At 45.4% G+C, this 14986-nt stretch overlaps 1 protein-coding gene across 1 annotated transcript in view; it reads left to right on the forward strand.

Annotated features, from left to right (window-relative positions):
- Positions 1-14986, forward strand: part of tmprss15 (transmembrane serine protease 15) — a 97408-nt gene that overhangs the window by 17018 nt on the left and 65404 nt on the right. The window contains exons 5-8 of the mRNA XM_078231911.1: positions 4513-4664; positions 5149-5202; positions 6746-6865; positions 12863-12971. Coding sequence (XP_078088037.1) covers positions 4513-4664; positions 5149-5202; positions 6746-6865; positions 12863-12971 — 435 coding nt within the window. The remainder of the gene's footprint in view (positions 1-4512; positions 4665-5148; positions 5203-6745; positions 6866-12862; positions 12972-14986) is intronic.

Raw genomic sequence — 14986 nt, forward strand, 5'->3', positions numbered from 1 at the left:
TGCATGTTTGCCCCGTGTCTGCGTGGATTTCCTCCGGGTGCTCCAGTTTCCTCCCACAGTCCAAAGATGTGCGGGGTTAGGTGGATTGGCCATGCTAAATTGCCCCTTAGTGTCAGGAGGACCAGCAGAGTAAATACGTGCGGTTATGGGGATGAGGCCTGGATGGGATTGTTGACAGTGCAGGCTTAATGGGCTGAATGGCCTCCTTCTGCACTGTAGGAATTCCATGATTCTATGATGGGATGATCAATTTTTCATCGATGTAAACCACAATGTGAAAACATCTTGGAAACAATCTGAAGATTTGACTGACCCCTTGAAACCTTCCTGCGGACTCCAAGGAGCCCTCGATGCCTGCTTGAGAACCCCTGCCTTTACCAACACCCACAAAACGTTTTCTTTACCTTCTTTGCCATGCGAATGTTAACTAATTATATTCCTTCACCAAGTTACTGGGCTTAAGGAAAGAATTGACATTTCTATAACGCCTTTCACAACTTCAGGATGGACAACCAGCCTTCCCGGCCAAGGGAGCAGTTCTGTAGTGTAACCAAGCTTTATATCTTCATCACAATCTCAATCTATTTTGTCATCCAGTGAGCTCTGATTTGTTTGCTTTATTTTTCTCCTTTGTGGGAATATACTTCAGGCTAGTGCCCGAACTAGCCGCTCTTTTTCACTGTTGTAATATAGGAAACATGGCAGTCAATTTATACACAGCAAGCTCCCAAAAACAACACTGTATTAAATAGCCCTGTCATCTGCTTCAGTGATATTGGTTGAGAGATAAATATTTGCCCAGGACATCGGGAACAGCTCTCCCATTCTCCTGCAGTGTGGTACCTTGGGATCTTTTACATCCTGGTCTCGAGGGGGTTGGCTATGAGGAAAGGATGAATAAACTAGGATTGTTTTCATGGAAAGACTGAGGCTGAGGGGAGACCTGATAGAAGTCTACAAAATTATGAAAGGCATAGACAGGGTGGATAGTCGGAGACTTTTTCCCAGGGTGGACGTGTCAATTACAAGGGGTCACAGGTTCAAGGTGAGAGGGGGAAAGTTTAAGGGCGATGTGCGGGGGATGTTTTTCACATGGAGAGTGGTGGGTGCCTGTTTGCGCTGCCAGAGGAGGTGATGGAAGCAGGCACATTAGCAACACTTACAAAGAACAAAGAAAATTACAGCACAGGAACAGGCCCTTCGGCGCTCCAAGCCTGCACCAACCATGCTGCCCGACTGAACTAAAATCCCCTACCCTTCCAGGGACCGTATCCCTCTGTTCCCATCCTATACATGTATTTGTCAAGACTCCCCTTTAAAGTCACTATCATATCTGTTTCCACTACCTCCCCCAGCAGCAAGTTCCAGGCACCCACCACCCTCATTTAAGAGGTATCTGGATGGGTACATGAAAAGAGGAGGAAGGGAAGAAGGTTTTTTTTGAGTTTAAATAGGGCATCATGATCGACACAGGCTTGGAGGGCCGAAGGGCCTGTTCCTGTGCTGTACTGTTCTTTGTTCTTGTTCTCTGTTCTTTGTCCACCTGAGAGAGCAGATAAGACCTTGGCTTAACACCCCATCCCAGAAACACTGCACCTCCCTCATTACAGCAAGGGGCTGTCAGATTGGATACTGGGCTCACGTTTCTGGAGTGGGGCTTGAACCTTTAACCAGTAGACTGGGGTGAGAATGCTGACACTGGTCCACAGCTGACACCCTGAGTTGTGTTGGGGATGTGATGGCCGTTGTGTAAATGTGGGACCTTTCTTATTTTCTTCCTCTCAGCATTTCCTTTTGGTATAGATGGTACATGCAGCTGCCAGTGTGTGTTAGTGGTGGAGGGAAAGCAACTCTTTCATCCAAATCTAACAGATTAGTGGAGCCGAGCAGTGTAGTGAGAGCGATGCTGATCTCCAAATCTCCTGCCCTCATATATATAGGCTGGAATTCTCCAATCTCACCCGCGGCTGGGATTCTCCGGTCCCTCTGCTGTGAATGGAGATCTGGCTGAGGGCCAAGTTCTCAATTCTCGCTGGCAGCGGTGTCGAGGTGAACGAGATCAGAGAATTGCAGCCAATGTGCAGTCTCTGACTTGAGTTGTTCCCCACTTCAGACTGTGTAAATTATTTGCTGCGCTATACTCTCAGTAATGCAACATAAATTTTGCTGTCACGAATTATGTTGTAAGATGCTAACAGCTCAGAACAAACAAAGAACAAGGAAAATTACAGCACAGGAACAACCCCGTACCCTTCTGGGGACCGTATCCCTCTATTCCCATCCGATTCCCATTCATGTATTTGTCCAGGCGCTCCTTAAAAGTCACTATTGTATCTGCTTCCACTACCTCCCCTGGCAGAGTGTTCCAGGCACCCACCATCCTCTGTGTCAAAAACTTGCCTCCTACATCTCCGAAAGAGCAAACAGCTTCTTTACCTTTAGGAGAGACAAACTCAGGATATCCCAATGATGTTCACAGTCAGTGAAGTACTTTGTGATATAGGAAAGATGGCCTTGCAGTTAGGTTCCATAAAATGGGGCATTGATCAGATCATTTGTTTCAATGACTCTGACTGAGGGACAAACATTGGCTTCGATATCGGGGAGATCGTTATTGTTCATAGAATCATAGAATCCTACAGTGCAGAAGGAGGCCATACAGCCCATTGAGTCTGCACCGACCACAACCCCATCCAGGTCCTATCCCCATAACCCCACGCATTTATCCTAGCTAGTCCCCCTGACACTAAGGGGCAATTTAGCACGGCCAATCAACTTAACCCGCACATCTTTCGGACTATGAGAGGAAACCAGAGCACCTGGAGGAAACTCACGCAGACACGGGGAGAACGTGCAGACTCCACACAGACAGTGACCCAAGCCAGGAATCGAACCTGGGTCTCTGGCGCTGTGAGGCAGCAGTGCTAACCACTGTGCCACCGTGCCACCCCACAGATAGGGCCTGAATAAAAAATTCATATCTGGGCATTGGTGTGGCAAACCCAGGCAAGTATTTACTGGGGCATTCGAAAAAATGTCGCTTCCTTTTGTATCTTTGCTAGTTTGGCTAAAGGTTGTTTGGCTGGGTGGTTGGAGGCAAAAGGACATGCAATGGAACTTCCAGTAATACATCAAACTGGAGTTGGCAACGCCAATACAAGAGCAGTGCTGCTTGCTAACATAAAAATTTCACACATCAGGAACAACACATTCCAGAAAAGCTTCAGACTCACCAGGTGGGACTTGAGTGGATCTTAGACTGCCAGCACCCCCCATCCAGAGGTGAAAGGACTGTGAATTAATAATTTTCTCCATTTCCTACATTTAACTTGAGTAATAGTTACTAACTGATTAATTCATGTGGCTGGATGGCTAGCAAGTAACTCAAGTAGCACCAACAGTTTAGGTTTGATTCCTATTCCAGCTGAGGTCGACTTGGGAGTTGTCCCCTCGCTCTCCCCCTGAGAGTGGAAAGGCAAACTAGCGCTGACAAAAAAACCGCCAAGCAAACACCTAATAATGAAGATGACTGGATAGTCAGAAGCTTTTTCCCAGGGTGGAAGAGTCAATTACCAGGGGGCATAATTTTAATGTGCGAGAGGCAAGGTTTAACAGAGATGTACGAGGCAAGTTTTTACTCAGAGGGTAGTGGGTGCCTGAAACTCGCTGCTGGGGGAGATAGTGGAAGCAGATGTTTCATAGAATCCCTACAGTACAGAAGGATACCATTCGGCCCATCGAGTCTGTACCAACAACAATCCCACCCAGGCCCTATTCCTGTAACACACATTTGCCCTGACACTAAGGGGCAACTTAGCATGGCTAATCAACCTAACCCCACTCATCTTTGGACTGTGGGAGGAAACCGGAGCACCCGGAGGAAACCCACGCAGACACGGGGAGAATGTGCAGACTCCACACGGACAATGACCCGAGGCTGGAATTGAACCTGGGACCCTGGCGCTGTGGGACAGCTGTGCTAACCAGTGTGCCACCACGCCGCCCCAAATCACATCCAGATACGATAGTGACTTTTAAGGGTCGTCTTGACAAATACATGAATAGGATGGGAATAGAGGGATATGGTCACTGGAAGGGTCGAGGGTTTTAGTTCAGACAGGCAGCATAGTCAGTGCAGACTTGGATGGTCGAAGGGCCTGTTCCTGTGCTGTAATTTTCTTTGATCTTTGAAGCATCATCAGACAGTGAGCCAAGGACTTGTCTTCAGACAAAGCACATGTGAATGAATAGTTATTCTCTGCATTTAAATTAAAGCATCATCCAAAATTATCTGAGTTCACCATTTTTAGTTCTTGAATTCTCTCTATCTCTCGATCCTATTTTGTGAAGTTCTTGTAAACCAAGCTTGGGCCACCTGTCCTACTCGTAACCTGTCCTAATTGGCTCAATGTCAAATATTTACCTGACGTCCACTCCTGTGAAGTAGGATGATTTCACTATGTTAAGGGCACCATATAAATGCAAGTTGTTGCTGTTGCTTGTGCTTTTCAGGAATGGGAGTGTGGTTGTATTGTTCAACCTCTATTTCTCCACCTCTGTCTCAAACATCATGGTGAAGATGGAAATGTTGACCGCCATCGAGGTTAACCAGGGGTCATTTATGGGAAACTTCCAAGTCGACAAAGAGAGCATCCAGATTACAGGTGAGGGGATAGAGTGAGGCCTAAGCGGAGTGACGATTTGAGTACAGTGTCAGGCTTGAGTTCTCCAGTTTCACGTGCCTTGTTGTCAGTGAAAACAGAAAATTTGGCACTCAGTCAAATCTCCATTCACAGCAGCGGGACTGGAGAATCCCAGCTTCCTATTTATTTATTAGTGTCACAAGTAGGCTTAGGGGAATTAGGAGAATTTCACAGTAACTTCATTGCAGTGTTAATGTAAGCTTTACTTGTGACTAATAATTAAACTTTACTTTTTACTTCACTTATTAACACTGCAATGAAGTTACTGTGAAAATGAAGTCGCCACACTCTGGCGCTGTTCAGGTACACTGAGAGAGAATTTAGCATGACCAATGCACCTAACCCAGAATCCCAGCTGCAAGCAAGGTGGGAGAATTCTGGCCATTATGTCTACTTTTTCACTGGGTTTGATGTTTAACTGAGCTCATTTCTCTGCACTCTCCAGCACCAGAGGTATGGACAACACAGCAGCCATCAAGCAAGCCAACACCAACAACAGGTAGGTGATGATTTAGTGTTATCTCTGTTTCAGTACTAGGGTTTTATGTTTAACTGAGCCGATTACTTATTATTGCAGAAGAAAGAGGCATGTTTCTAAAGTTAATCATTTTGCACTCATCAGGATAACTGCAAGAAGACCAAATTTCAAACAATTACATTTGACATTCTTATATTTGTCCTAATGAGTGCAGGATGGAAAAGCTTCAACAACTTGTCTCTCTTTTCAACTATATTCACTGGAAGTGATTGTTTGTATTCCATATTCTCACCAGCACCAGAGGAATGGACAACACAGCAGACATCGAACGAACCAACACCAACACCAACACCAATAACAGGTCTGTATCCCTGAGATCAATGAGTTCAATCAAAATATTGAGGTCAATTTTATGCCGAGGTCACAGCACCCCATCTTACTGAAGGATTAATGCGCAGTGAACCTGTGTATTCCCCACCTACATAGGTTCTATCTACACAGGTTCTGCATCCATTTGTAAAGTTGATTCCATCAAAGAATCTGAAACTCTCTGTCCATGTTGAATCAGCTATATATTAACTGCATCCGATGGCTGAATTAAGGGAAGGTGCCAGGGGCAGCCAGCACCTATAGAACTGCATCCAACATTTTCCCAAAGTTAAGGGAGTCTAAAACTAGAAGGCAAAAGTTTAAGGTGAGGGGAGAGATACAAAAGGGCCCAGAGGGGCAATTCTTTCACACAGAGGGATGTGAGTGTCTGGAACGAGCTGCCAGAGGTAGTAATTTTGTCTTTTAAAAAGCGTTTAGACAGTTACATAGGTAAGATGCGTATAGAGGAATATGGGCCAAACGTGGGCAATTGGGACTAGCTTCGTGGTTAAAAAAAGGACGGCATGGACAAGTAGGGCTGAAGGGCCTGTTTCTATGCTGTAAAATTCTGTGACTCTGTGAATCAGTGACTTCACGAGAGGAGGAGAAATGGAAGAGTGGGTGGAAATAGAAACATAGAAACATAGGAACTAGAAGCAGGAGGAGGCCATTCGGCCCTTCAAGCCTGCTCTGCCATTCATTATGATCATGGCTGATCATCAAATTCAATATCTTGATCCCTCCAAATATTTCTTGACTGACAGCTCTTTCTATAACCTATTCTGGTAATTGTACATTCATAGAATCATAGAATCCCTACAGTGCAGAAGGAGGCCATTTGGCCCATCGGGCGAGCCTGCACCGACAACAATTCCACCCAGGCCCCATCCCCGTAACCCCAGAAATTTACTCTGCTAATCCCCCTGACACTAAGGGACAACGTAGCATGGCCAATCCACCTAACCAGCACGTCTTTCGGAGTGTGGGAGGAAACCAGAGCACCTGGAAGAAACCCACACAGACACGGGGAGAACATGCAGACTCCACACAGACAGTCACTCACCCGAGGCTGGAATTGAACCCAGGTCCCTGGCTCTGTGAGGCAGCAGTGCTAACCTAAATAGGAGCTGAAAAGAAATGTTTCACTGTTACTACAACTTAGCTGTACTTCTTGTTTTATTTCCTTCTGTCAAAGGACATTGCCTCCCAGGAAATAGGATGTGTGCTGATGGTATAACGTGTATTGACCAAGCCTTGTTCTGTAATGGAGCAGTGAATTGCCCTGACAGTTCAGATGAAAATGAACAACATTGCGGTATTTATTCAAAATCTCCTATTGTGATGTCTTAGTTTGGATTTTCTATATATATGTACATAATATATGTTAATAATTAATTTAGTCCAACAATCAGAGTGAACACTTGATAATTATTTGTCCAAAGTGCTTAAAATATAATTAATTATTGATTACCAGAGAGTTGACATGAAATATTTTATTATTGTCATGCTATTTATCAAGCCAAATATGTATTTATTGTTTAGAAACATAGAAACCCGACAGTGCAGAAGGAGGCCACTCGCTCCATCGAGCCTACACCAACTACAACCCCATCCAAGCCCTATCCCCGTAACCCCACGTATTTACTCTGCTAATCCCTCTAATTTACGCATCCTGGGACACTAAGAGGCAATTTAGCATGGCCAATCAACCTAACCCACACATCTTTGGACTGTGGGAGGAAATCGGAGCACTCAGAGGAAACCCACGCAGACACGGGGAGAACATACAGACTCCGCAGAGACAGTGACCGAAGCCGGGAATTGAACCCGGGTTTCTGGCACTGTGAAGCAGCAGTGCTAACCACTGTGCCACCGTGCCTCCCCAATTTAATTCCACACATACAAGAATTATCTAATTAGAAACAGTTTAAAATTCACAGAATGAGAGTAAATGTAGGGCGAAATTTTCCTGTCTTTCGAATGTAGCAGATGGGACGGAAATTCTGCTGAACCATTCAAAGGTCCGCTGACCTCGGATGGGAATTTCCAGTCTTGGGACTCAAGCGGCTTGAAAATCCAGCCCAGAGGCGACAGTGCCTTGAACTGAAACACAACTGACACAATCAGGGTGGTGAGCATTGACTTGAAGCTTTGTTTAGTGTCCAATAAAACTGTTCCCAGTCATGGGATTATATTGCCTACTGAATGAATCATAGAATGGTTCCAGCACAAGAGGCTGGAACTCAGCTTATCATGTCCATCCTGGCTCCTTGCCAGTTCTACCTTCCCTCTTCAATGATTTGTGCAATTATACCCAAGGTTCCTTTGCTCCTGCCCCGCCTTTAAAACATATCCCTTATATTAAATTACTTCTCCTCAATCTTCCTTCTAAAATGCATCACTTCACATTTCTCTGCATTAAATTACTTCTGTCGCGTCTCTTCCCATTCTGCCAGGCTGTCTATATCCTCTTGAGGTCTAACTCCATCCTTCTTACAGTTCATAATATTTCCAAGTTTTGTGTTGCATGCAGAGTTTGAAATTTTGCCCTTTTCACCCAAGTCTAGGTCTTTAACATGTATCAAGAAAAGTAGTTTTCCGAGGGACCAGTCACACTTCTGCCAGTCTGAAAAGCAACCATTCTCCACCACTATTCATTGTCTGAGACACTCAGACAATTTTGTAGCCACGCTGACATTGTCCCTTTCATTTCTTTGCCTTCAGCTTTGCTGACAAGCCTGTCATGTGGCACTTGATCAAATTGTAATAACTCCACAGAGGCGAAAGTCCTGTCACCAAGTTACTTTATTTACACCATACATCTGTACACAACTAGCTCTCCAGTTGCTCTCTCCTGAATGCAGGCTGGGTGTCTGACACATCTGCTTTAAATAGGGAGCATGAGGCTCCCTGATTTAATCCTCAATTAGGGCTCATCAGGTATTTCTTTCGACACCAACCAAGTAAACGAACTCAAATTAACTTAGGGACAAAGTAAAAGGGGCGGCTCCCCAAAAGAAAGGGGGAACAGCCCGAACCAAAAACAAAGTCGAAAGGAAACTTAAAACATCAAATCATAATGTGGTTTTCGGGGTTGATAATACACCCCAGCCCCTGCTGTGCCCAGCGGGCATGGAAGGCATCAACTGCGCCCGTGGACACAGCATGCTCCCTCTCCAGGGATACCTGGCCGCGAATGCAGCCACGGTAGAGGGGCAGACAGTCGGGATGGACAACACCGTCGATCGCCCGCTGCCCGGACCTATTAATGGCGCGCCTCGCCAGGCCCAGGAGCAGGTTCATGAGGAGGTCACCATCTCGACCTGCCCCTCTCTGTACCAGGTGCCCGTAGATCAGGAGCGTGGGACTGAAGTGCAAACAAAACATTAATAAAAGGTTTTTCAGGAGAACAAAAAGGGAGTGCAATCTAAAACACAAAACGTAGACATGGTCCACGGACTCCACAAGGAAGAAGACTCATCAGGTAGTTCATACTCTCGCAAGCCAACCTCATTAGCCTGGCTGAAGTCATCACACAAATGCCTTTTAGAAGTCCCTGTCTCGGGCACCAAAGAGATTACCCTCACCAACCCTCTCTGTAACTCATCAAATGATGCCAGCAAGTGAGTTAAACACAATTTGCCTTTTAACAAATCAGTGATGGTGTCCATTACTTCATCCACTAAGTTAATGACTGCTAATTTTGTCACAGAGTATTGTTTCTACAAGGGTTCACATCTGCAATCTTAAGCTCATCCTTACACCCTTTTTCGAAGAGGATATAACATTTGCAGTTCTCCAGTACTCTGACATCATCCCTGTATCTAAGAACAGGGAAGGTTGTGGTTAATGCCTCTGAAATTTTCCCCCTTAATTCCTTTCTGGTCAAGATAGTATCATAAAATCCCTACAGAGCAGAAGAAGGCAATTCGGCCCATCGAGTTTGCACCAACTCTCCAATACAGCATCTTACCCAGCCCCACGCCATGCCCCATTCCCTTAAACCCATGCATTTACCCCACTAATCCCCCAAACCTTGGGACACTAAGGGTCAATTTAGCATGGCCAATCCACCTAACCCACACATCTTTGGTCTGTGGGGGCAAACTGGAGCACCCGGAGGAAATCCACACAGACGCGGGGAGAACATGCAAACTCCACACAGGAAACACCCGAGGCTGGAATTGAACCTAGATCCCTGGCACTGTGAGGCGGCAGTGCTAACCACTGTGCCACCATACCACCCAGAGCTTAACACTTATCAACTTTATTCAGTCATTTAGCTTAATCTTTCCTATTCCAATTGGTGTACCATTTAGATTTGTGAATCATTTGATGTGTGGGTTGGATCCAGACTGGGAATGAACTAGCTGATCCCAGAGAAGCAACAAAAATGCCCTGATGAGCTTTAGTATCCACAGTGGGAGGAGGAATGAGAAATAATCAAGTGTTTTATAGCTAAGAGCCCCTGCTTTGAGACTCATGCTTGATTCTTCAGCTTTGTAAATGACACTTCCTTCCCAGCATGGCACCTGTCAAGTACCCTGCCCCCAATCTTTAGTATGAAAGTACGAGGAAGTGAGTGTGACACTGAGAGAAAATGCATACTATATACAAGAGATTTGGGTGTTGTGGATACCAATTGAATACAAACTTTATGCTAAGTTATGCATGTTTATGAGGAATCCTTCAATATGGGTTAGTGCCTTACAGACGGACAGAGGGCAGAGGAAACAATTTCGGTGGGGAAAATATCCCTCGTAAACATACAGGGAATGATATGGTCCCCGGAAGGGTAGGGGGCTTCAGTTCAGTTGGGCAGCATGGTCGGTGCAGGCTTGGAGGGCCGAAGGTCCTGTTCCTGTGCTGTAATTTTCTTTGTCCTTTGTATAACATAGCATGAAGTTTGTATTTCAATTGGCATCTACCACATCTAAACCTCTTGTACGTAGTGGGCACTTCCTCTCACTCACTTCCAGTCACACTCACTTCCTATCACATTTAAGCCATCAAACTTTAGACATCACACTTTGGCCAACCCGTTGTCCCACTGTGACCAATACATTGGCGATCTGCTAGTATTATATAAAACATACATTACTCTCGGCAGACACTGTGTATGGTGAATAATTTATAACTGTGGTACATGTATCTGGAGAAATAGAATTGAAAAGCACTTATGTTGGTTTAAAACTACAAAGAATCTTGGTTAGGCTATGCTTGGAGTACTGTGCACAGTTAGGAGCTCCAAATTACAAAAAGAATATAAACATTGGAAAAAGTGCAAAGAGGATATATACAGATAGGAACAAAACTGAGAGGTTATAACTAATGAGAAAGACTGAACAGGTTGAGGCTCTTTTTTTCGAAAGAAAAACAGATGTCAAGGGGTGACCCAAAGGGGATCTTCCAGATTATGTAAAGCTTGGGTAAGATACATAGAGAGGATGCTTCCATGTGAAGTGGAGACCTCATTCGGAGCCATAAATATGTGAGGTTAAATGAAGTAGGCGAATTGGGAGGAGACTGCTGCACAGACTGATCAGTTTGCGCGCTGTCATGTTCTATGTGTGCAGAATTCGACCCAGAGGTCAACTATGGTCTGTCTGCCTTTCACCTTTGACTTTGGAAGGATACCTGCCTCATCGGCCACAGATCTCATCCAAAGCTGGCAGGGTGGCACAGTGGTTAGCACTGCTGCTTCATGGCGCCAGGGACCCGGGTTCGATTCCTGGCATGGGTCACTGTCTGTGTGGAGTCTGCACGTTCTCCCCGTGTCTGCGTGGGTTTCCTTCGGGTGCTTCAATTTCCTCCCACATTCTGAAAGACATGCTGGTTAGGTGCATTGACCCGAACAGCTGCCAGAGTGTGGCGACTAGGGGAATTTCACAGTAACTTCATTGCAGTGTTAATGTAAGCCTTACTTCTGACTAATAAATGATTAAACTTTAAAGCCTGGGCCTCCCTGACATATTGACCTTATTGTAATTCCAGTGCCTCTCTTTCCCCACTCTCCAGCTAGAATGAGTTTTGATTTTGATTTGATTTATTATTGTCACATGTATTAACATACAGTGAAAAGTATTGTTTTTTGTGCACTATACAGACAAAGCATACCATTCATAGAGAAGGAAATGAGAGCGTGCAGAATGTAGTGTTACAGTCATAGTTAGGGTGTAGAGAAAAATCAACTTAATGCAGGGTAGGTGCATTCAAATGTCTGATGGCAGCAGGGAAGAACCTGTTCTTGAGTCAGTTGGTACGTGACCTCAGACTTTTATATCTTTTTCCCGACAGAAGAAGGTGGAAGAGAGAATGCCCAGGGTGCTTAATTATGCTGGCTGCTTTGCCGAGGCAGCGGGAAGTGTAGACAGAGTCAATGGATGGGAGGCTGGTTTGTGTGATGGATTGGGCTACATTCATGACCTTTTGTAGTCCCTTGGGGTCTTGGGCGGAGCAGGAGCCATACCAAGCTGTGATACAACCAGAAAGAATGCTTTCTATAGGGTAGGGTTTTCTCAGCTCTCAGTAAAATGGAAACAGACTGATGGAAGCAAACAGTTAGTTCACCCATTGAGGTTTTATTCTGCCTCTGGTTGGTCCAGGGTGCCACCTGAACCATTTTACTCCCTTTTCATCTTTCAGTTGAAAGATGAATTCTAGCGAGCTGGGGGAGGTGGACTAGGTAACGGTCCATTGAAGTCGGGTGGGAATTTCCAGTTTTCAGGCGATTGTGGCTGGAGAATCCCGCCCCAGATTAATCAATTCCTCGCCTAACATTTACTGCAAATGAGGGGAGATCAAATTGAGGTGTACAAGATGATAAAAGGAATGGATAAAGTAGACATAGAGCGGATACTTCCTCTTGTGGGGCATTCTAGGACAAGAGGTCATAGTCTTAGGATAAGGGGTAGCAAATTTAAAACAGAATTGAGGAGAAACTATTTCTCCCAAAAGGTTGTGAATCTGTGGAATTCACTACCCCAAAATGTGGTGGATGCTGGGACAGTGAGTAAATTTAAGGAGGAGATGGACAGAATTTTAATTGGTAATGGGTTGCAGGGTTATGGGGAGAAGGCAGGAGAATGGGGATGAGGAGTACATCAGCCACGGTCGAATGGCGGAGCGGACTCGATGGGCTGAATGGCCTAATTCTGTTCCTATATCTGATGAACTTATGAACAGTTGCTAATGCAACGGCTGCAGATTTCCATCTTTTCTGTCTCCAATACAAATTTAATGCGAAAATGGTGACATACACTCTGCATTGGTGTAGAAGATGTGAATTAATCCCCCTCTCGCTTTTCCACAGCTACACCCTGCGATGGCAAGTTTCTCCTCACTGGCTCTTCCGGTTCATTCCATTCAAAGAATTTCCCCAATCCATCCGACCCTGACATTTTCTGCCGATGGATTATAAGGTAAATTACCAAAACAATTCTTCCTTCTGGATTTGAAATTAGTTTTCTTCCTTTTCTATGAACTCTAGTCCTCGTCTTCAAAGGGTGGGCCTTGGTAAGATACTCGTTTGGAGAGTCTGTGCAGATTCGATGGGCCAAATGGCCTCCTTATAGAATCCTACAGTGTAGAAGGAGGCCATTCGGCCAATCCAGTCTGCACCGACCGCAATCCCACCCAGGCCCTATCCCCATAACCCCATGTATTTACCATAGCTAGTCCCTCTGACAGTAAGGGGCAATTTAGCATGGCTAATTCACCTAACCTGCACGCCTTTGGACTGCATTGCACTGGAGGGATTTAACGGTTCTATGGTTCTACATACCACTCCTCCAATGGGTCCAGATCCCCACCTGAACCCTTTATCCTTCTCTCTCGTCTTTTAGCTGATTTTAGACACTATCACATGCTGCTTTTGGAATCTTGCTTACAGACATTCATTACTGCCATCCCTCAGTTACAACTGTGAGTATACTTCAACAGCAGGTCCTCATTTACTCTGACAAAGTTTGAAGGCATTCTGAGGGTGTGGAGGGTGAAAGCATTTCTCTCAATTAGCTGCGAGTGCTGCTAGGCTGCAAGAACAAAGAACAAAAAACAGTACAGCACAGGGACAGGCCCTTCGGCCCACCAAGCCGACTCATGGCGCCTTTCTAAACTAAAAACTAAACCCTCAATACGGTCTATATCATGGGTGACAGGGTGGCACAGTGGGCAGCATTGCTGCTTCACAGCGCCAGGGACCGAGGTTCAATTCCAGCCTCGGGTGACTGTGTGGAGTTTGCATATTCTCCCCATGTCTGTGTGCTTTCCTTCAGGTGCTCTGGTTTGTCCCCACACTCCAAAGAAGTGTGGGGTAGGTGGATTGGCCATGCTAAATTGCCCCTTAGTGTCGGGGATTAGTGGGGTAAATACATGGGGTTGCGGGACTGTTGTCGGTGCAGACCCGTTGGGCTGAATGGCCTCCTTCTGTACTGTAAAGATTCAATGTATCCCTCTATTCCCCATATCCTTCTATTCTTGGAACTTGGAAAGGGAACATCAGTTACAAAGTTAATCAACTCCTCACCTAACATTCACTGTAAATGCTCACCAGCCTGACTCGCTGGTGCATCAGGCACAGAGACCCTGGCTGAAACTTTCTCTTACCTAACCCAGTGGCACTGAGCCCAATGCTGGTGTTCCTACTATTGCCCAAGCTGAGATTAAGGACCAAAGATTTGCATTTGTAATGCGGTCAATGGCCGTGTTAATTTAAGTAACTCAGCAGCTAAGACCAGACATCAAACTGGGACCTCCCTGATTGAGGGAGGGGAACACATTCACAAAGGAAACATAGGAACTGCAGGGCAAACAATAGCCTTACGTTGTCTCATTCACCAGCCACCATCCTGGAAGCAACCAAGCCAGCCTCACTCCGCCTGGGATTCATAACATGTGTTTCCACTGTTCCAGATGGCTTTCTGCAGCATGTTCATGAGGATTATTCTAACAATGATGAAAATAGTGATGGTTATGTTTAAAGTGATGGAAAAGGGAACATTTTATATATTTTACATTGGGATCTTCAGTACCAGATCAAATTTAACGCAAGCCAGATGATGAGACCTAAAGCTTGATCAGCGATGCCAGTTTTAAGAAACATCTAAAGGAGGGAAGAGGGGTGGAAGGACAGAGAGGTTTATCGATGAAATTCCCAAACCTCATGCCCGAGGTATGAAGGCACAATCACTATTGGTGGGGACCCAAGGGGCCAGAAACAGAACAGCGCAGAGCTCTAAGGGACCTGTGAGGGTGTGGGAGATTACAGTGAGGAGGGTGATAGTGATATCATGGAAATGTTTGAGAATTAGGATGAGAATTTTTAACTTTGGCCCAGTTGTGGTCACCAAGCACAAGGTAGATGAGTGAATGGGAACTTGCTATGGTTTGGACTACAGGCAGCGCTTATGTGAGCTGAAGTTCAGGGGCAGATGAT

The sequence above is a fragment of the Mustelus asterias genome, chromosome 17 (assembly GCF_964213995.1).
Source record: "Mustelus asterias chromosome 17, sMusAst1.hap1.1, whole genome shotgun sequence".
Classification (NCBI taxonomy): Eukaryota; Metazoa; Chordata; class Chondrichthyes; order Carcharhiniformes; family Triakidae; genus Mustelus; species Mustelus asterias.